At 45.5% G+C, this 20,628-nt stretch overlaps 5 protein-coding genes across 8 annotated transcripts; 3 read left to right on the top strand and 2 right to left on the bottom strand.

Moving 5' to 3' along the window:
- Positions 1–971: 971 nt before the first annotated feature.
- LOC112901997 lies at positions 972–2,076 on the top strand. The gene has a single exon (XM_025970885.1). The coding sequence runs from the start codon at positions 1,145–1,147 to the stop codon at positions 1,472–1,474; it is 330 nt and encodes a 109-aa protein (XP_025826670.1). The 5' UTR covers positions 972–1,144; the 3' UTR covers positions 1,475–2,076.
- A 3,334-nt stretch (positions 2,077–5,410) lies between these two features.
- Positions 5,411–10,251, top strand: LOC112902621 (O-fucosyltransferase 9-like). Its single transcript, XM_025971737.1, has 11 exons — positions 5,411–5,710; positions 5,831–5,841; positions 6,551–6,684; positions 6,841–6,908; positions 7,415–7,503; positions 8,113–8,310; positions 8,418–8,622; positions 8,706–8,873; positions 9,160–9,327; positions 9,452–9,642; positions 9,998–10,251. The coding sequence occupies exons 1-11, from the start codon at positions 5,411–5,413 to the stop codon at positions 10,131–10,133; spliced, it is 1,668 nt and encodes a 555-aa protein (XP_025827522.1). The 3' UTR covers positions 10,134–10,251.
- Positions 10,252–10,520: 269 nt separating this feature from the next.
- Positions 10,521–11,411, bottom strand: LOC112902620 (NAC domain-containing protein 67-like). Its single transcript, XM_025971736.1, has one exon. The coding sequence runs from the start codon at positions 11,409–11,411 to the stop codon at positions 10,521–10,523; it is 891 nt and encodes a 296-aa protein (XP_025827521.1).
- A 1,517-nt stretch (positions 11,412–12,928) lies between these two features.
- Positions 12,929–13,705, bottom strand: LOC112902619 (NAC domain-containing protein 10-like). The gene has a single exon (XM_025971735.1). It carries the CDS (start codon positions 13,703–13,705, stop codon positions 12,929–12,931), a length of 777 nt encoding a protein of 258 aa, XP_025827520.1.
- A 336-nt stretch (positions 13,706–14,041) lies between these two features.
- Positions 14,042–20,512, top strand: LOC112902218 (DExH-box ATP-dependent RNA helicase DExH10). 4 transcript variants are annotated; one of them, XM_025971172.1, is made up of 17 exons: positions 14,042–14,196; positions 14,295–15,329; positions 15,682–15,996; positions 16,215–16,319; positions 16,422–16,490; positions 16,959–17,126; positions 17,209–17,280; positions 17,373–17,489; positions 17,709–17,930; positions 18,037–18,195; positions 18,686–18,775; positions 18,867–18,962; positions 19,043–19,196; positions 19,282–19,430; positions 19,600–19,695; positions 19,880–19,972; positions 20,189–20,512. In XM_025971172.1, the coding sequence occupies exons 2-17, from the start codon at positions 14,319–14,321 to the stop codon at positions 20,297–20,299; spliced, it is 3,027 nt and encodes a 1,008-aa protein (XP_025826957.1). In that variant the 5' UTR covers positions 14,042–14,196; positions 14,295–14,318; the 3' UTR covers positions 20,300–20,512. The 4 variants fall into 4 exon arrangements, with proteins under 4 accessions (XP_025826957.1, XP_025826956.1, XP_025826955.1 ...); XM_025971171.1 differs by having other exon boundaries at positions 14,290–15,329; XM_025971170.1 differs by having other exon boundaries at positions 14,042–14,201.
- Positions 20,513–20,628: the final 116 nt, after the last annotated feature.

Raw genomic sequence — 20,628 nt, 5'->3', positions numbered from 1 at the left:
GGATTATCGACTCGTGAACAATAAACAAAATAGAGCGAAAGGAAAAGGAGGAGATTTATAATTAAGTGAGTACTAATAGTATTGAGGCCACGTATGGTTCGTCAGGAATAAAGTTCTGTCACATCAAATATTTAGACATAAATTAGGAGTATTAAATATAAACTAATTATAAAATTTATTATACAAATAGAGATTAATTTACGAGACGAATCCACTAAGCCTAATTAGTCCATAATTTGATAATGTTGTGCTATAGTAAATATATACTAATGATAAATTAATTAGACTTAATAGATTTATCTCGCGAATAAATCTCCATTTATGCAATTGATTTTACAGTTAGCTTATATTTAGTGTCTCTAATTGGCACCTAAATATCCGATGTGGTCCGGACTAAAAGTTAGTCCTGGATCCAAACACCGCATGACATATCGCAATCCTCCATCCTATTGTGCTTTCCGCTTCAGAGGTCTGCAAACTTTTCGCAAATTGCGATCGATAATCTCCCGTATCGCAAGCAACCCCATCATCTTTGTGCAAAACATTGTGCTGGGTCAGCGTGTAAAACCTTGCGCTTTTGATCTGATTGGAGCCGGTCCAAGCTAAAAGGTCAGACGGTTCCTACCCACCCTGGTGTAATCATATGCTTTTTTTTTCTTTTTACATGTGCGTCGATTTCCATATCCATGTGTCGCTAGAGTCATCATAATTGCTGTGCTCTAATCCATATCCAATGACTCTGTTGATTTTTTTTAAGAAAAAACCCAACAGGTCTAACAAAATTGTGAGCTCCAATATTCATCGCATGGGGGAGGAGGGAAAAAAGTCAGAATCAGCCGAAAGCGACCTATTACAGGGATTGAGCAAAATATCAGGGGGAGATTCGCAAAACAAGAGGCTAGAGACGCTTTCCATCAAACTAAAATTCCACGTAATTATTCCCTTTAAAAAAGGAAGAAAATGGAGGTCCTTCCTGATTAAAGAGAGCATCCGGGACAGAGACGGTCTCCCTCCTCCCTCCCCTTGTCCGCACGGCAACCACCACCACCTCCTCCCTCCGAGTCCGACCCCGGACCCCCTCTGCATGGCCGCGTCCCCGCCGGCGTCCCAGCAGCCGCCGTCGAGCTAGCCCGGTGGTTGACCCATGGGGGCGGCCGGCCGCGCGTGGTCGTCGCTGCTGGCGCTGTGCCTGCTGCCGGTCCTGCTGCCGGTGCTGCTCCTCTGCCTGCCGCTGCTCTGCGTCGCCGCCGCCGCCGCCCGCTTCCGCCGCCGCCGGAGGAGGCTGCTTCTGGGGGCGGCGAAGAGGGGAGCCTGCTGCCCCGGAAGCGAGCGGCCGCCGCCGGAAGGGGAGGAGGCGGACGACGGGCACCGCGCGGCCCTGCTGCACAAGTACCTCCAGGACCAGGTGGAGCTCGTCGGCGCCGGGGCCGCGGACCGGCCGCCGATACCGCAGCAAAGCCCGGGATTGTGGTAAGAGGCGTAGCTGATGATTGTGCTTGGACAGAGCTAGAAGTAAATAGCTGAGCTTGGATTGGAGATGGAGGCTGGCTAAAGAGAGGATTTTTCTCTGGTCCCTGGTGCGGCTGTGCCACTCTGTTTCCTTGTGGGGGATTCGCTTCTTGATTCTCCATCTGTGAAGCTCTCGGTTCAGAGAGAATTCTGTGTCTGTGAGAGATGTTCTGACATGAGACCAGATAGATCATCTCCTGATGACTGATCGATCAGATGTTTCAGGCAGCCGAATCAGTGATTCAGCAGTTACCTTACCTGACAGACTGAATGCGGTACCTGCTCGATCTTTCCTCTGTTTTCTTGCTCACGCGGCATTTAACTACAGCTGCATGCCATAGCAGTAGCATTCTCTTCATCGAAAAGTTTGCCGCTCTTGAGATCACTTCCCCATTATTTGTACATGATATTTGAACAAAGTTTCTCAAAGCAGAACCGGGGACGAAGATGAGCATGATTTCTCAAGAAGGTAGCACACCGGATTTTCAGATCTTAGCAGGGGTAAACCCTTTGATTTGGCCTCATGTTTGCCCTTCCTGCGGTCCTTAATATTGTTGTTTCGAGCTACGCTGCCATCCGCATGACTCCATGGATGGCATGGCATCTATCTACCTGCCGAACTAGAGGTAGAAATGTGCGGTGCCACGTCAGTTCGACACATCTACAGATAGGCCCAAGCACGCCCCGGCCGTTATGTGGTGTGGTGCCAGTCCAAGACTGGCTCTCACAAAACGACACTAAAATGAGATCTATCTTGCTACCAACCACAGCTTTCTCATACAATTTGCATGTAGATGCACACAATTTGTATTAAGAAGAGGACAAATGAATGAAAATAAGAGAAGAATTAAGACAAAGAGATAGATTTGGCGCTATTATCTTACTAGCCCATCAAGGCAATGTACCATCGTGTCATGTTGGTGATGTTGACCGTGCCGAGATCCTTAGCATTATACATAATGGCCGCACGGAATACGACACTAAAAACACTACACGAATACAGTTTGACACGGTGGACATAATATCAGTGCCAGCACGGCACGGCCGTAATGTCGTGCGTGGGCTGAAGCCCCAGCACGCACTGCCGGCACGAGCACGACACGGTTTTAGACCTGGCACGATTAGACCTGTTTGCGGCCCAATACTTCCTCTGAACCTTAATTCTTTTTTCAACTAGGCCGCACCTTCTAACTTCTGCCTCATCTCTCTTATCTCTCGCACGTGGTTGCCTCATGCCTATCGTTTCCCCAGGCTCCTGTCCATCCCCGACGCCCACATATCTCACCATCCCTGCCGCCGCCTCAGGCCTCCGCGCACCTTGCTGTCCCTGCCGCTGCCACCGAGCGCGGACTCCCTGCTCCCGTCGCCGTCCTCGCCGCCGCATTGGACTCTCATGGACTCTCACGTCTATCGCCATCCCATGGAACGCCGTCTCCCTATGCCACTCGCCTTCATCGCCGCCGTCTCGTGGCCGCCGCCCCGCGCCCCTCGCCTGCCTCCTCCTCCCAGCGCCTCCTTTCCATGGCCGTCCTCTCCGGCAGATCCATGGCCGTCCTCTCCGACCTCCTTTCCAAGGATACGGGATGGGACATGACCCACGCCCTTTGTAACTACTCGTAATGCAGTAGGATTACTCGTACTACTAAACTAGTCGGACACGGTAGGAAACTACCCAAGAGGTACTCGGGTAGGACTCCTGGTCTTGTACTCGACTAGGACTTTCACGTAAACCTGTTCCGCCAGATTATATAAGGGCGGACAGGGACTCTCTTAGGGACAATCCCAGCAAAGGCAATACAAACCATACATGATGTAGAGTATTATGCTCTCGGCGCCCCAAACCTGTCTAAATCTTGTTCTTTTGCACCTTCGAGTTCCTGATCTCAGCGACACTCTACCTACAAATTCACCACCTCAAGGGTAGGACGTGACAGTCAAAACCGGCAGAGTTAGTTGCTTCTTTGGCTCTCAAATTATGTGCATGAAAAGATTGCTTTTCTTGCGTCAATCATATTCGGTTATGCTTGCTTTGTGCATAACAGTTGCTTTATGTCAAAGGATATACATGGAATGTCTTTAAGCACTGCAATCTACATCTATCCATTCTACAGTAGTAGAGTTTCAACATATTTTATTATATGCTTACGTTTACCATAGTTTACGAAAAAAGTGTATGACTCTTTAGACGTTGTTTTTATTTTTTTGGTCGTGTTGTGTTCTCAAACTGCAGCAAAAGAAAAGTCATGTCTGCCAAAAAAGAAGCTTTCATTTGAGGAATTCAAGAGGAAAAGTTCCTTTCTTGGTATATATAGAAATAAGGTGCTTCTTAGGACGAAAAACTTATATATATCTGTTTTACCTAAGGCTCTGTTTAGTTCCCGTAGCTGTAAACGTAAAAAACTTTTTGCAAAGGAATCCTGCTAATTTGATGTACTAAATGAAGTCTATTTACAAAACTTTTTGCACAGATGGGTTGTAAATCGCGAGACGAATCTAATGATGCTAATTAATCCATGATTAAGCAATAATTAGCGGATGGTTACTGTAGCATCACTGTTGCAAAATATGGATTAAGTAGGCTCATTATATTCGTCTCGCGATTTACAGCCCATCCATGCAAAAAGTTTTGTAAATAAACTTCATTTAGTACTTCAAATTAGTAAGATTCCTTTAAAAATTTTGCGTTTACGGCTTTTTTGCGTTTACAGCCTGGGAACTAAACGGGCCCTAAATTTATAGGCTTCACATGCCATGATGTTCATTTACATGCAGCCACAATATGTACAAATGTTACCGGTTCTGTTTGATGGTGGCATTTCTTTCATTAATATATTAATTAATTGGTAAATATAGGGTAAATGTTGCAACGTATAAAATAAGAATAAATACATTGCAAGTCTAGTGCTTTTCTTAAGAAGCGTTGTATAAACATGGACACCATGTACATGTAATCTCGAAGAGATTAGGCCGCCATATCTCAAAGTCATAAGATGCTAGCATGCTAATAGATCCACAGTACTATACACGGCAGGAAGGAAGGAAGACGAACTGCTACTAGGATTCCTCTCTAATTCTAGTAGAACTCATTAATCAACTAGTAGCTTGTAACCAACTAGTAATCCCATCCCCTGGAGTATATTGCACTCCTACCTTATACGGCAGAACCACCTCAAGTCTAAACTAAGCAAAACAACAGCAAGCACATGGTGCAATATATAACACTCCGAACAGGATATATGATAATACGCTATTCTAGCGCCTGTATAAATCTGAGTCTTATGTTCTCACTTTTACCATTAAATTTCGGGTCGGGTGATCCTCACTGACCAATCTACTGCCTTGGGATAGCTTTGGTAGATTGCCCGGTATAAAACATCCACACACGCCACCTACCATGAAAAAATAATATCTCTCGGTTGCGTTGTGTTGATACTAAAATGGTTATATTATAAATTTAGGTTTTATAAAAAGATCAGAACGGTTATATTATAAAAATCAATGATAAAGCTAAAAACACTAGTTTTACGCTAGCTTCTTGTTAATTTTAATCTGAGTTTACAAAATAACTTCATGTTATTCGCACAAAATAGGTGAAAATTGCGGTGGAACCTTATGGATTCGGTATGGTTTATCGTCCTCTGGCCTCTGCTGCCCAGGAACATGACTCGTTTCTGCCGAATCATTTTAACAGGGGTGTTCATTTGAAAATCTGATTGGGAGATGGGCCATTTGCAGTCTTCTTGTGCCAAACACCGGCGGCGGCCCGGCCGGACACCTATTTTCTTCCTTTCCTATTTGCCATTTCTGGTCACGCTCTCCTCTTCCGCTATCAACCGCCACCACCACCTCGCACCTCCCCCGTCAGCTTCGCCCCGCATGGTCCCGCGGAGCGCTCCAGGAGATGCCAGTGCCGGCCGCGGCGGCGTCCATGCGCGGCACCGAGGCGGCCGGCCCGAGGCTTGCTGCGCGGCGGCTGGGCCGCGTGCTGGACGGGCGCCGGCGGCGGGCCGCCCTGCTGCTCCTCGCGCTGGCGTACGCGGCCGCGATGCTCATGCTCGCCACGGGCGGCGGCGAGGGGCTTGGCGCCGGCATCGTGGTGGAGGCCGCGCCGCCGGCGCCGCCCGGGTCGGTGTACCGCAGCCACCTCGTGTTCGAGCGGCTCCTCCCGGAAATGCGCGCCTTCGCCTCGCGGCCTAATCCGGTGAATGCCCAATTCCGAGCCTCCATTGCATCGTCCGGTGGGGAAGTTACGATCTTGGCACTCGAATTTTCTGGAGTGGAATTGAGTTCTTGGAGGCTGAAGTTCCTGGTTTCGTCTTAGAGAGGGGAAACGTATTGCTTGGTTTGATATGTCCTCTAAGACATAGGGATTGCAAATTTGCAATGTGGGCCCTCAATCTGGTCAATTCGCAATGCAGGCGCTCAATTTGTTCGTATAGGCTAGTTTTATTGCTGGCAGTACGAAAAGAAGGATTGGTGCTAACTAATATGTGTCTTCACTTCTTGTCTTTTCAAGAATTTCAACAATTTCCCATTTTGCTACTAGTATTGCATTTATGTATAGCTGCTTTGCATGCTATCAGAAACCACGCGTCTGCTTATTCTGTTACATATCATTACGTGGTGCTACATTGCTCTAAAATGAGTACTGTCTTGGGGTGGCTTAGTATGTAACCTCAGATGATGCAGAATAATAATCTTATCAAAGTGAAAGAAGTAGTTTTTTCGTTTCCAACAGGATTTGTTTTAGTCTGTTGACATTATCTTGTTGTGTCTCTGTGTTTTGTATCTATTTGTGTGATAGTGTCAATTCTTGGGAATATGCATTGGTTATTTTGAATTTATAAACTTTTACGAGACTCAGAAGAAGCAAGTCTTTGTGACCTCGACTCAGTTGAACATGACATTTCTGATGATCTTGTCTTGATCAGTACTACCATACTATGATACTAATGATTTCAGTAACCTTTGGAGGCCCACTATGAATCCCTTTTAATTGCCTTTGATCATAATTACTACCAACCTTTTCTTCTGATGCTAGGAAATTAGGAACACTTCCTTACATTTATGTGATAATTTCCTTATGTCCTGGCACTGCACAGTTAATGACATCTCATCACATAAAGATTGGAAAACAATGGAAACCTTGTATCAGCAAGAGGTTGACAGAGTCAGGTAACAGAACCTTGAGAGTTTAGTACTTTAGTTTGCATACCAAACATGCAAGTCAAAAGCTAATTCTTCTTTTTGTTTGCCTCTATGCCAATGTAATCTGGAAAAGACAACATAACTTGGTAGCTGACATATGATGGCACACATTGCACTTTTCAGAGTTAACATCTTCAAACGGTTTCCTCGTAGTTGAGGCAAATGGTGGCCTGAATCAACAACGCATTTCAGTAAGTTGTACGATCATTTCCTTGCAACACTAAAATTATTGGCATGAAATGTTTCTTTTTGAACAGTCCATCCTCAAAATTAGCATTTGTTTTCATGGTGCCACGTTAGCTCTCTTTATCAGGCTAAAAGAATTGTCCAGTAATTAGCAGTTACTAGACAACTCAGAAATGACCTGCATTTTGCCCTTTTCCAGTGGGATCTAATCTCAGCAAGGTGTCAAGTTTTTCTAAGATTTTTTTCTGTGTTCCACATCATCGATTGGCAGTTCGCCCATGTACATATGGGGAACCTCATTTCTTGCATAAACATGGTAGTCAATATTTTTGTGCATATTTGTACCTTACCTTCTCTGGAAATCTCAATAACAAATGTACTTTGTATGCTACCAATCTTCATGTGTGTAATTCTGTGTTCCCTTTTTTTTTAATATAGCACCTCAAGTTCAACTTAGGTTTCCTCTTTTCAGCATTTTTAGTGGTTATCTGATAGAGATTTCTTAATACAGATTTGTGATGCTATTGCTGTGGCCAGAATTCTCAATGCAACTCTTGTGACACCAGCGTTTCATCTGAATAGTGTTTGGCGTGATTCTAGGTAACAATTTACTTACTACAGAATAGTCAGATATACGTGTTTGGAGTAACTGAAATATGGTATATGCCTCCCTCCTTTTTCTTTTCTTGGAAACTAGCTTTATAAATAGTACTTTGCAAGACTAAGTTGGGAAATAAACTTCTGCAACTAGTCTCCTTATACACGTCTTTCTTTGGTCAATTGTTCATAAGGAGGCTGGAGCCAATAAGTAAATGGATAAGATCCTTCATTTTGGAAAAAGGAGAAATTTAATGTGTTTTTTTCATATTCTTCATCGTGTGCACATGAGCTTTTCTCTTGTTGCTGAAAATTTTAAAGGAATATTTGCACTTCATTGTAGGGATGCATTTTTTGACTATGTGGTTTTGGTCATGGTTAAGCATATGCTCCTATCAGCTACCATGTATCCTGTCAGCCTTTTCCTTTTATCATATAAAGTTTTGCCTTAATCATAAAAATGTTCTGAATTTACATGCTCCATTCCTTTTAGATCTAAAACTGTAGCGCCTAAAAACTTTATTCAGTAAAATTCATTATTTTGATATTACAATTTGGTATATGTTTGTATTCTTCTTAGAGTTTCATGAGGATGTGTTTTCATTCTTCCAGCAAATTTGGCGACATCTTCGACGAAGACCACTTCATCGAGTCTCTCAGAAAACATGTAAGGATTGTTAAAGAACTTCCTGAAGACGTTTTTCTACGATTTGGTCATAATATCAGCACTATACCAAACATGAGAACCAAAGCTTTCTCGCCCCCAAGTTACTACCTACAACAGGTGCTTCCAAAAATGTTGGAGCTAGGGTACGTGTTCCTTCCTTGCTTCTCTTGCCTTAAAGTAGTGTCGGATATTTGGAACTTAGGGATACCTTAGTACCCTATCTTCACATATGTCTTGTTCCTTGACACAGGGCTGTGCGTATTGCCCCTTTCTCAAATAGATTGTCCCATTCAGTTCCTTCAGATGTCCAAAAATTGAGATGTTTGGCAAACTATGAAGCATTGAGATTTTCTGAATCAATAAGAATTCTTGCAGAGAATATGGTTGGACGAATGATCAAGAGGAGTTCTTTAACTGGTGGGAAGTTTGTTTCAGTGCATCTTCGCTTTGAAGAGGTTTTAATAAACTTTATCTTGTATGGACTTATATTACTAATTTTTCTCTCTAAGTTATGATGAATTGTGTGCTTTACGTTTAGGACATGGTAGCTTTCTCATGCTGCACATATGATGGTGATTCAAAGGAGAACAATGCAATGGAAAATGCTCGTGAAAGGAGCTGGAGAGGGAAGTTTCACAGACCTGGTCGAGTGATAAATCCTGAGGCTAACCGAAGGAATGGAAGATGCCCTTTGACACCTTTAGAGGTTGCGACATTTGTTCCTTAAAATTTGTGCTTGTTTCTGAAGTGTTTATTTATTAGTCATCTTTAGAGCCTGTGTAATGCTTCTCAGGCTGTCTACTGATGAACAGTTGCATCGCAGACAGAGTGCTAGGTCATATTGAGAGATCATTTCTAGAATATCTTGATCAGTCACACCTTATATACAAGATTTGATTTTTACCAGTGACCAAAATTTTAGAGGAATGACTTGATTTGTTTTATGGGATGTTATATAGATTGCTATTATCTTACTGGTCCAGTTTATACAGGTTGGAATGATGCTGCGGGGAATGGGATTCGATAATACTACTTCCCTTTATGTTGCATCCGGTAAAATATACAATGCTGAAAAGTATATGACCCCTCTTCGCCAGTTGTTTCCACTATTGCAAACAAAACAAACTCTGGCTACATCAAAGGAGCTTGCACTGTTCAAGGTAACTTTTTCTTTGGTTATTGCATTTCTCTAAAGTATGCATCCTTTGATTATCTCGTTTGCATTGCATCAAGAGTGTGGAGGCAAGATAATGAAGGATAAATTTTCCTGCTTAAAATATGTAGGGACATTCATCAAGACTGGCAGCATTGGATTACACTATCTGTCTTCACAGTGAAGTGTTCGTGATGACACAAGGAAGCAACTTTCCCCACTTCCTGATGGGGCACAGACGTTATATTTATGGAGGACATGCAAAGACAATAAAACCAGATAAAAGCAAACTAGTCCAACTCTTTGACAATCCAAATATCAGGTATGTTTTTGGTTGTCCTAGTACAACTTCTTTCAATTCTCAGCAGGATGTGACCTGAATTCGTTCCCATGTAGCCATTCTCTTTATTCTTATGTCCAAGATGACCTTGTTTCATAAACCTTTGATCAAATTTAATTGCTTCAAAGAAGCCGGGTTCATTTTAAGTACAGATAGAAATAGTTTTATATGTGTATCCTACACGCACATAGATTAGTCTTTTACCGAGTACTCCTGTTGACTTTCAAACACCTGCAATATAATGGCCAGGAGGTGCTAGGATCTGATTCTATCTTGTTCATAATATGAGCTGATTGAGGAGTACTTAATTCTAAATTTTATTCTGTATATCGTTTAGATGGGATCAATTCAAGCACCACATGCAGGACATGCGTCGCCACAGCGAGACAAAAGGTTTTGGATTAAGGAAACCACAGGAATCCATTTACAACCTTCCAATGCCTGACTGCATGTGTCAGCAAGCTGAAATATGATCTAGGATAGCATGTGCAAAGCAAGGAACCAGAGGTGTCCCACCCTTGTAAGTAGCCACACTATAGGTAAGTGAAGGAAATGTATTGGTTAGTGTAGGAAGAGAATATAGAGATGCCAAATAATGTGGTTGTTGAAATGAATCCCCCCCCCCCCCAAAAAAAAAGAGAAGAAGAAGAGAGATTCAGCAGTGAGTGTAGCATATATATGTAAATAAGGTACTCCACAGCTTATTGTACATTATTTTATTATTTTCTTTGTTCTGAGATGCCATGAAACTCCAGCATGACCTCATCTCATGTACTGATTTCTATTGTGTAAATTTCTGATGATTCTCCTACAGGCTACACTACAGTACACTGTCCTAGCTAGCATTGCTCCTCTGCTTCTCAACCTCCGTTGCCGCCGTCGGGACACTCAAAGCTATTGTCGTCTCCGACGTTGAAAAAGTAGTCATCGTCGCCGCCGCTGCCATCGCCGTGGTACATGTAGCAGCTCAAGTCCTGGTTCAAGTAGTGGCTGCTGCCGTCGCCGACATAGTCGTAGCCACCCGTCTCTCCTATGACACCGCCGTCGTGCAAGTAGTTGTTGTTGCCGCCGCGGCCGCCGCCGGCGTAGCAACCACCCGTGTCCCCCACGAGACCGCCGTACTCCTGGACCTCGCAGTAGTTGCTCGGGCCCGGCTGGTCTGGGCCCGGGGGGACAACCTGGTGGCCGGCGACGGTGACGGCGTCGGCCTCCTGCTGCTGCTGCTGCTGCTTCCTCCTGTCGGTGATCCTGACGCGGTAGAGGACGGTGCCGGAGAGGTGCGGCGGGTCGACGATCTGGTAGTCGTGCATGACCCAGCCGCTGGTTTTGCTCTTCTGTGGCCCGTGGTAGTAGGACAGGCTGTGGCGCTTGTACGTGACCTCCAGCCGGGCGGCGCCCGGGCCGGCCCCGCCGCCGCGGGAGAGGACGAAGCGGGTGGCCTCGCTCCTCTGCCCGTCCCACGTGCCGCCGACGCCGTCCTCCCCGGGGTCGACGGCGCGGGCGGCCCTCTTCCGGGGCTCCGGGCCGCGCGGGCGCCCGAAGAAGAAGGCGTGGTCGCTGTCGGCGTGGCCGTGGCGGCGCATGAACTCCCACGGCGGGCAGCTGCAGGGGTCGGCGTCGATGATGGCGTGCCCGTGGGGGTTGGGGAACCCGACGGCGCGTGGGAGGAGGTAGTGCGCCACGATGTCGGCGTCCGTCGGGTCGAACTTGTTCGCCGGCGGCAGGTTGAAGCCGAACCGATACGCCTCCATCTCCGCCCTAGCTCCCTTTCTTGGTTTCTCGTTCGGGTCGGACGACGGACCTCCGCCGGTTTTGATCTGAGGAGATGGCCGGCGGCGAGCACTTGGCTCTCTACTTGCTCTACTCGAATTCTGAATTCTGATTCGTGTCGCCGTCAGGGCTTGCTGCCGGTGCTGATATATATGGACGGGCTTCTCAGCTTCTAGCTCGGATCGCCGCATCCGTTTCGGATAGGAAGTGAGCCATCCCCGAAACGGAATCGAAATCCGGCGACCTTTTCGATCCGGTGGCGTGCGTTATATTTGAACCGTTGAATTTTGAGAGAAATAGGAAAACCCTTCAAATTTCGTTTTGACATTTTGATTTGAAGGTGTTTGGTTTGTGAAGGCTGGACCGCGTGCTCGGCCAAGTTTTCTTGCTGCTGTGCACTGCACAAAAATAATAGAAAATTCCCTATTTAACACGAGTAGAGTTAAGAATTTCTTATTAGACACTAAAAAATTTAACATCCCGATTTAACATCGAGTTAAATTTTCATTTTCTATTTGACACTTGCATTAGTTACCTCACAAAATCAGTAATCCATGGACTTTCTCCTCTCTTTTCTTGGCTAAAACAACTATCAAATCACCTTCAAAATTCATAAATTTTTTTTGTAAGGATACAATGGATGGAGATGAACTCATTTTGTATAAAAACATATATTTAGCAGTTAAGATCTTAAAACTAAAATCCACCAAAATAGACTACTTTTGAAAATTCTCCAAAAAATAATGTAGTCCGTTGGCTTCCAGCAGCATGGAGCCGTGGATAAGGTGTGTATCACTCATTAGAGAAGCTGTATCATACACGTGAATGTGGCACTACTAGCTAGGGTTGGTAAAATAACTAAAAATTTAACCTAGATAATTTAAAGGATCTAATTGGAGACGTTTTTTTTATAGAACAATTCTTTTCCTTCCTGTGGACCAATTTTTATTTCCAAATGAAATAGTGCATGGCATATAACAATAAAATGACATTATGTATTGAAAGGGGGCTGTTTTCCATTCATCTACTCAGCGTACTCTAGTGACACTCTCGGAAACAGATATTCAGAACACTCCATTGAGATTAGCCTAAGTACAACTGTTTTAAGAATTTTCATTGCTTGATAATTCACAGAGATGATCTCTAACTGTTGTCTAGCTTCGCCGGTAAAAAAAAAAATCGCCGCCGCTGTCGTCGCTCTGGTTGAAGTAGCAGCTTACGTCCTCTTTGAAGTAGTTGCTGCCGTCGTCGACGTAGCATCCGTGGCGCTCTCCGGCGTGTTGAAGAAATTCGTGTCGTAGCCGCCGGTTGTCTCGCCCGCGACGCCACCGCCGTAAACATCACCGCCTTGGTGGACGGCATCAGACTGCGCGCCGCTTGTTCCTGCGCCGCCGTCGTTCAGCGCGACGGCGTTCCCGGCGGCGTGGCCGTAGACGAGGTAGCTGCTCGGGCCCGGCTGGTCTTGGTGGAAGTTGAAGTAGCTGTTGCTGTCGCCGGCCTAGTAGCCGTCGCCCTCCCCGACGCTGAGGAAATTCGTGCGGTAGCCGCCGGTCGTCTCGCCTACGCCGCCGCCGTCGCCGTTGCCATCGTCACCTTGGGGGATGACACCAGACTGCGCGCCGCTGCTTGTTCCCTCGGCGTCGCTCGCCACGGCGGCGGCGTGGTCGTCGACGAGGTAGTTGCTCCGGCCCGGCTGGTGGGCTGGTCCCGGGGCAACTTTCTTGGCGGCGGCGGCGGCGGCCTCCTGCTGCTTCTTGCGCTCCTCCTTGCCCTTGTCGGTGATCCTGATGCGCGAGAGCACGGCGCCGGGGAGCAGCTTGGGCCGGAGGATATGGTACTCGTGCATGACCCACCCGCTGGTGCTCGGATCACCGGCGCGGTAGTAAGCCAGGTTGTACCGCCGGTACCTGAGCCGCAGCTCGGCGCCGCCGCGGCCGCCGCGCGCAACGACGAGGTCCGACTCCTCGCCCTTCTGCCGGCGCCACAGGCCGCCGCCGCCGCGGACGCGGCGGCACGCGCGGCCGCCGTTCGCGGCCGGGTCACCCGGGGGCCCGACGAAGAAGGCGTGGTCGCTGCCGCCGTGGCCGTGCCGGCGCAGGAGCTCCCACGGCGGGCAGCTGCAGGTATCGTCTTCGATGACGGCGTGCGCGTATGGGGGGTCGGGGACGCCGGCGGCGCGCGGGAGGAGGTAGTGCGCCACGATGTCGGCGTCGGTCGGGTCGAACTTGCACGCCGACGGCAGCGAGGGGTCGAAGCCGAACCGCGACGCCTCCATTGCTGGCTCCTCTCTCGATTGAGCTCCTTCCCTTTCTTGGTTTCTTGCCCCGAATCGAATCCGCCGATCCGAATCACCCTTTCTTGGTTTCTTGGTGGGATTGAATCACGCTCTCTTTCCTGGGTTCTTGGGATTGAATTCGGATGGCAGGAGCAGGAGGATGGCGGAGGAAAACTTTTCCCAAATTTTCTGGATGCTGAGCAAGTAATTGGGCTGAATTCTGATAGTGGGCCGTGGCGGATGGAAAAGGTCCGGCTCAATCCATGTACCGAGCAGCTCCCGCGTCAATATTCGTGCGGGGGAGATCAACGGCAAGGATTGACTCCCTCCTGTGCCACCCGCGCCTCCGTTCACGGTGAAGTAGCCGAAGAGGCAAGGCGGCCACCGCAGAGCTAGGGCACACCTCCCCTTCGCCGCCGCCGCCGCTCCTCTCGCCGGAGAACCGCCGCCGTCGGAACGCGCGCCGCTGCCTCTCTCCTTGGTATCATTCGGTAAGGTAAGGACCCCAACTTCTAAGCTTCGCTTGTATTGGGTGGATTGCTCCAGTTGGGTGGTATTCTCTGACGCGGTGTTGGGTTTGGTAGCTTAGGTTTGGCGGTGGGCGGGGGCCGCGATGGGGGAAGAGGCGGAGAACACCAGCAAGCGCAAGGCGCCGGACTCGAGCGCGGTGGAGGAGCCGAGCCCGCCGGCGCCGGCGTCGACGGCGCAGTCGCAAGCGGAGGCGGACCCGGCGGCCAAGCGCCGGAACCTCTCCCGGTCGTGCATCCACGAGGTCGCCGTCCCGAACGGCTACGCGGCGGCCAAGGACGAGGCGGTGCACGGGACGCTGGCCAGCCCGGAGTTCAACGGGGAGATGGCCAAGCAGTACCCGTTCAAGCTCGACCCCTTCCAGAGCGTCTCCATCGCGTGCCTGGAGCGGAACGAGTCGGTGCTCGTCTCCGCGCACACCTCCGCGGGGAAGACCGTCGTTGCTGAGTACGCCATTGCCATGGCGTTCCGGGACAAGCAGAGGGTCATCTACACCTCCCCGCTCAAGGCCCTGAGCAACCAGAAGTACAGGGAGCTCAGCCAGGAGTTCACCGATGTCGGGCTGATGACGGGCGACGTCACGCTCCAGCCCAACGCCACGTGCCTGGTCATGACGACGGAGATCCTCAGGGCCATGCTCTACAGGGGCTCTGAGGTGATCAAGGAGGTTGCCTGGGTTATATTCGATGAGATTCATTACATGAAGGATCGTGAGAGGGGAGTCGTGTGGGAGGAGAGTATAATTTTCCTGCCCCCTGCCATCAAGATGGTCTTTCTTTCCGCTACCATGTCAAATGCGACTGAGTTTGCGGAGTGGATATGCAGTCTGCACAAGCAGCCCTGTCATGTTGTGTATACGGACTTCAGGCCGACACCATTGCAGCACTATGTGTTTCCAATAGGCGGTTCTGGTCTCTACCTTGTAGTAGATGAAAATGGCCAGTTCAGAGAGGATAACTTTGGGCAGCTACAGGACTCGTTCAGTAAGCAAAATAATCAACTAGATGGAAGGAAAGGTGGTGGACCTAAAGCAAGTGGTCGAATTGCAAAAGGTGGAAGTGCCTCTGGGAATTCTGACATATATAGAATCGTCAAGGTAGGCAGTGATTAGCATTCTGCCATTTTAGTGCAATGTATACTCTATTCTTTGGTTTGATGGACTTTCTGAAAAGACTAGTTTGAACATGCCTGAATTTGTCTAATCTAAAATGTGCTGTGTTAGACTAGGCTAAAGTTGGCATCTATTGGTAGATAATATTGCTCCATTGTTGATATTTTATTTGAATTTTGCTGCTCATATACCTGCTTAATTTCAAGTCCCAATCTTCAGATTATTACCTGAACTAGAAGCTATTATGTTATAGGGCTGGGTCTGATTGACATCTCACTTGTAGATGTTAACTATTTAGTTGTTGATTGCTTAATTTTGAGTTAACATTAATTTTCAGATGATTATGGAGCGCAAGTTTCAACCAGTCATAATTTTCAGCTTTAGTAGAAGAGAATGTGAGCACCATGCCATGTCTATGTCAAAACTTGACTTCAACACTGAAGATGAAAAGGAATGCATCGAGCAAGTTTTCCGTAATGCTATTAGTTGTTTAGTTGAGGAAGATAGAAGTTTACCAGCTATAGAGTTGATGTTGCCGCTTCTTAAACGAGGCATAGCAGTACACCATTCTGGATTACTTCCAATAATCAAGGAGCTGGTGGAATTGCTCTTTCAAGAAGGTCTTGTGAAAGCTCTCTTTGCAACTGAGACAGTATGAGCTCTATCCTGATTATTCCACTTAAGCTCATACTTGTTTTTATCTTTTCACATATAGTATAATCTAGAGTTCCATTTCTCAAATGGAAGGTTTTCAAACAGGGTAAAGTAAAAGAAATATTAGTTTCCACTTCATGTAAATAGTGCATCTTTAACATTTAGTTGCACCATTTGATCAATAACAGTCTTATTCTGTTCACCTTTGTGCCTCAGTTTGCCATGGGTCTTAATATGCCTGCAAAAACAGTTGTTTTCACATCTGTCAAAAAATGGGATGGTGATACTAACCGCTATATTGGTTCTGGAGAATATATACAGGTAAATCTTTTTATATATGAAATGCAAGTTATATACATGTAATGTTTACAGAGGGGGCAGATAGAAAGCCATATATTAATTTCACATGTATTCAATTCTTAGATGAGTGGAAGAGCTGGCCGGCGTGGCAAGGATGAACGTGGCATTTGCGTTATAATGATAGATGAGAAGGTAAAGTTCTATGGTTCTATATCGTGATTATCTTTGCTTTTCAAGTACAACTCATGTAGCATGAAGGTCTTCATGACAGGGTATTAAGTTTGTCTTTGTTGACTTGACATGCTATTCTTGACAAATTTGGGGCTCCTTTGGAAGATAAACAACAATTTACTCCAATCAATCTTGATTCTGCAGTTATCTTTCTGTGTCTGGATTCTGCACTGAACCTTCACATTTGAAAAACAGTTGTGCTGTTCTGGGTGGTCGTGCTTAAAGATTTATCGTGTTTTGAAACTTTTAGTTTTATCCCAAACTTATGCTTGAATTTTGTGTGCCATATGAAGAACTATATAGCTTTATGGTTTCTTATGTGAATTAATTCAGTTGATTCTGTTGCAACTATCTTAGAGCACAGAACCTTTTGTTCTCACTAATTTCTTTTAGATCGACTTTTATCCATAACATGAGTCCACATTGCAGATGGAAATGAGTGTTATCAAGGACATGGTGTTAGGCAAACCGGCACCCCTTGTCAGTACATTCCGGCTGAGCTATTACACTATTCTGAACTTAATGAGCCGTGTGGAGGGCCAATTTACCGCTGAGCATGTGATTAGGAATTCATTCCATCAGTTTCAGTATGAGAAGGTTTGTTGCAGGACCTTTAAAAGATGCTTTGTACTGTCATATTATAGCCAGTGTGAAAAAATAAGCTATCCTCGCTTTTCAGGCATTGCCAGAAATAGTTCAAAAGATTACACGGTTGGAGAATGAAGCTACCTTGCTTGATTCTTCTGGGGAGGTATGCTATTTTGACTGCAGTATTCATAATTGTTCCCCTGTGGCTTTGTTATCGTTGTCATTGTTGTTTGACTTGCACATTTCCCTGGACAGACTGATCTTGCTGAATATCACAAATTGGGCCTTGATATATCTGAACTTGAGAAGAAAATCATGTCTGAGATGATTAGACCAGAGAGGGCTTTGTTGTATTTGGTTCCTGGAAGGCTGGTAGGTAACTCCACTCTTCACAAGTTCTGTTCTTATTTGAGGACGAGGTGTTTATGTTCACCACCAATTTATTTGGCTGATGAGAAACTGCAGCAATTCTTTCTGTGCTTATGCTCACTCCTTTATTTCTTCAATGAGCTGTTGTTTTGTTAGTACTTCTGTTGTAGGCTTTACGAATTTGTACAATTCCTTTGCACTCAGTATTTTGCATTGTGGCAGGTTAAAGTGAGGGATGGTTCAACAGACTGGGGATGGGGTGTGGTTGTAAATGTAGTGAAGAAACCTCCAGCATCTGGTACTCTTCCCCCTGCACTAAGTGCAGCACGTGGTAATAGCTATATAGTGGATACCCTGCTTCACTGCTCTTCTATTTCCAATGAGAATGGATCACGTTCAAAGCCATGCCCGCCTCGCTCAGGCGAGAAGGGTGAAATGCATGTGGTGAGTTGAAGCTCAGTGTTAAAGGGTTTTATCATGATAGACAATTATTAGATGATCATCTAAGGGAGCTAAAATACTACTTCGGATTAATCTGAGATATTTGCAGGTGCCTGTACCATTACCTTTAATATCTGGTCTAAGCAGTGTTAGAATCAACATTCCTCCGGATCTACGACCACCTGAAGCAAGACAAAATATACTTTTTGCAGTGCAAGAACTAGGAAAACGCTACCCCCAAGGCCTACCAAAGCTACATCCAATCAATGTATGATAGTTTTTTCTTCTTACATGCAATTTCTTTCCATTTTTTTGACCTCAAATCCCATTTTTGTCGTAGCTTGAGTTCCAAAGAAGTTACAAACTGAAATATATCTAATCTGTACACCAGCACCCCTCTTATTATGTACTTGTGAATTGTGATATAGTTCCTTCTCTGTTAGTGCCTTTTAGATTCCTTGTGCAATTAACACCTCCAAATATAGGAATAGGAATTTTTATCATGATTTTAATGCATTGTCCACACATAACTTATCTGTAGAGAACAGTTGTCACTGTAATATATTGATGTGATCTTCAGCTTCTCATTTATAACCTTACATATTCACAGACTGTTAATGCTCTCTTGCTCTACCCTCTCTTGGCAGTTCTGTCACTGGAATTGGTCCAGTTTGTCTGAGCATCTTAACATAAATTCTCTGTCATTCTGTAGAACAAATTCTTAAAATTGTGTACTCGCTTTTATTGTCTACCAACAGGACATGGGTATTCAAGAACCTGAACTAGTAGACTTGGTTCATAAACTTGAGGAACTTGAGCAGAAACTATGTTCTCACCGACTTCATAAGGTATATAATGCAGTCACCTTTGAATGAAGAAACATTTGGGATCATTTTTCTATTATTATTGACTGAGTTTGTGCTGTTCTTTATGTCTCAGTCTGGTCAAAGTGAGCAGGAATTATCATGGTACCAAAGAAAAGCAGATTTGAATAGTGAAATTCAGAATTTGAAGTCAAAGATGCGGGATTCACAGGTTGGTTTTGTCATTTTACTTTTGTTCCATTTGGACTCTTTGTAACAGCTACATGAGTTTACCTAATCTACTCCATACAGATACAAAAATTTAGAGACGAACTTAGGAACCGGTCACGCGTTCTGAAGATGCTCGGTCATATTGATGGTGATGGTGTTCTCCAGCTAAAGGGACGTGCTGCCTGTTTAATAGACACTGGGGATGAGCTGCTTATCACTGAGCTTATGTTCAATGGTATCAATTCTATATGGTTATCTGTGTCCAAGTTTTCCCTGTAACTTAATTTGCAGTATTGCTTTAATATGTTCTCTGTGTCAAGGTACATTTAATGATCTCGATCATCATCAAGTTGCTTCCCTTGCTAGCTGCTTTGTACCTTGTGATAAATCAAGTGAGCAAATACGCTTGAGAAATGAACTTTCCAGGCCAATGATGCAACTTCAGGAGGCTGCGAGAAAAATAGCTGAGGTGTATACTTGTCTCATTTCTATTTTGATATTTCACTGACCTTATTGAGATGTAAATTTCTCATTCTTGTTTCGGGTCCCGCGAGAGCAATGTGTTCTTTGTCGAATTTCTATTTTGTTATCTCTCCCTGTACTTGATTGAGATATCTGAATTCTCACTGTTGTTTTAGGTACAACGAGAATGCAAACTGGAAGTAAATGTGGAGGAATATGTTGAATCAACCTGCAGACCGTACCTGATGGACGTCATATACTGCTGGTCAAGGGTCAGTACGACTGAGGCCCTAGTCTTAGAAAATTTTTGTTTTCCTTTTAGCCATAGAGATCTTGATATCCAGTTCTTTTTTGTTCTTGTCATGTCTAATTTGTATAAGATACAATTAAACTCTATAGGTACGCCTGCTGTGATTCCATTAATTTTATCTTATTGTCTGTATTATCTTGATACAGGGAGCGACCTTTGCAGAGGTGATGGAAATGACCGACATTTTCGAGGGAAGTGTCATAAGGCTTGCTAGAAGGCTGGATGAATTTCTGAATCAGGTAGCTCTCCAACGCACCCTCCATCATCTGTATTGCTTTCCACAGTTTCCGTGTCACTTTGATTGTATGGATGCATTCCTTTGATTACAGAGACTGATAACTTGATGCCGACCATGTCAATATTAATGATGTGCGCACTTAATTTGGAACTTATTTTGCAAAATTCCTGTTCTTTTGTTCTATATCTGAACCTACTAACTCTGAACTTGTTCACAGTTGAGAGCTGCTGCAGAAGCCGTCGGGGAGGTTAACCTCGAGAAGAAGTTTGAGAAGGCGAGCGAGAGCTTGCGTCGGGGTATCATGTTTTCCAACTCATTGTATCTGTAAACAAAATGGTAGTCCGATTTTTGACCCAAGGCATAGGAAATGTATCCCTTGTCTGTAGGAGAGTAGGAAGTAGGCACGTAGCCTCCACAACCCAGTGGCCCCTAGGGTAAATGGGCCCTTGTTAATGTTATACATCAGGTCAAGATAGGAGCAATGTCATCAAGCAATCGTACTATCGAAGTGTGCAAATGGTCTCATACCACTAATTTTTTTTCAAGGATTGGTATCAAAAGCGATGCACTAAGTTTTTGGATGATTGCTAACATTGAAAAAAAAATCCAGCATCGTCCTTTTCCAAACGATCCCCTAACCAGTTAAAGAACGATCAC

Source organism: Panicum hallii, chromosome 8 (assembly GCF_002211085.1).
Source record: "Panicum hallii strain FIL2 chromosome 8, PHallii_v3.1, whole genome shotgun sequence".
Taxonomy (NCBI): Eukaryota; Viridiplantae; Streptophyta; class Magnoliopsida; order Poales; family Poaceae; genus Panicum; species Panicum hallii.
This window is presented reverse-complemented; position numbering and strand designations above follow the sequence as displayed.

What these genes read in the sequence shown, in the direction of transcription:
- LOC112902218 (XM_025971172.1), top strand. Translation starts at nt 14,319, where the DNA reads ATGGGGGAAGAGGCGGAGAACACCAGCAAGCGCAAGGCGCCGGACTCG. An exon ending in GTTCTGGAGAATATATACAG is followed by an intron (nt 16,320 to 16,421) that starts GTAAATCTTTTT and finishes TTCAATTCTTAG; the next exon opens with ATGAGTGGAAGAGCTGGCCG. An exon ending in ATTTGGTTCCTGGAAGGCTG is followed by an intron (nt 17,490 to 17,708) that starts GTAGGTAACTCC and finishes GCATTGTGGCAG; the next exon opens with GTTAAAGTGAGGGATGGTTC.
- LOC112902620 (XM_025971736.1), bottom strand. Translation starts at nt 11,411, where the DNA reads ATGGAGGCGTATCGGTTCGGCTTCAACCTGCCGCCGGCGAACAAGTTC.
- LOC112902621 (XM_025971737.1), top strand. Translation starts at nt 5,411, where the DNA reads ATGCCAGTGCCGGCCGCGGCGGCGTCCATGCGCGGCACCGAGGCGGCC. An exon ending in CAAGAGGTTGACAGAGTCAG is followed by an intron (nt 6,685 to 6,840) that starts GTAACAGAACCT and finishes TGCACTTTTCAG; the next exon opens with AGTTAACATCTTCAAACGGT. An exon ending in TGCATCTTCGCTTTGAAGAG is followed by an intron (nt 8,623 to 8,705) that starts GTTTTAATAAAC and finishes CTTTACGTTTAG; the next exon opens with GACATGGTAGCTTTCTCATG.
- LOC112902619 (XM_025971735.1), bottom strand. Translation starts at nt 13,705, where the DNA reads ATGGAGGCGTCGCGGTTCGGCTTCGACCCCTCGCTGCCGTCGGCGTGC.
- LOC112901997 (XM_025970885.1), top strand. Translation starts at nt 1,145, where the DNA reads ATGGGGGCGGCCGGCCGCGCGTGGTCGTCGCTGCTGGCGCTGTGCCTG.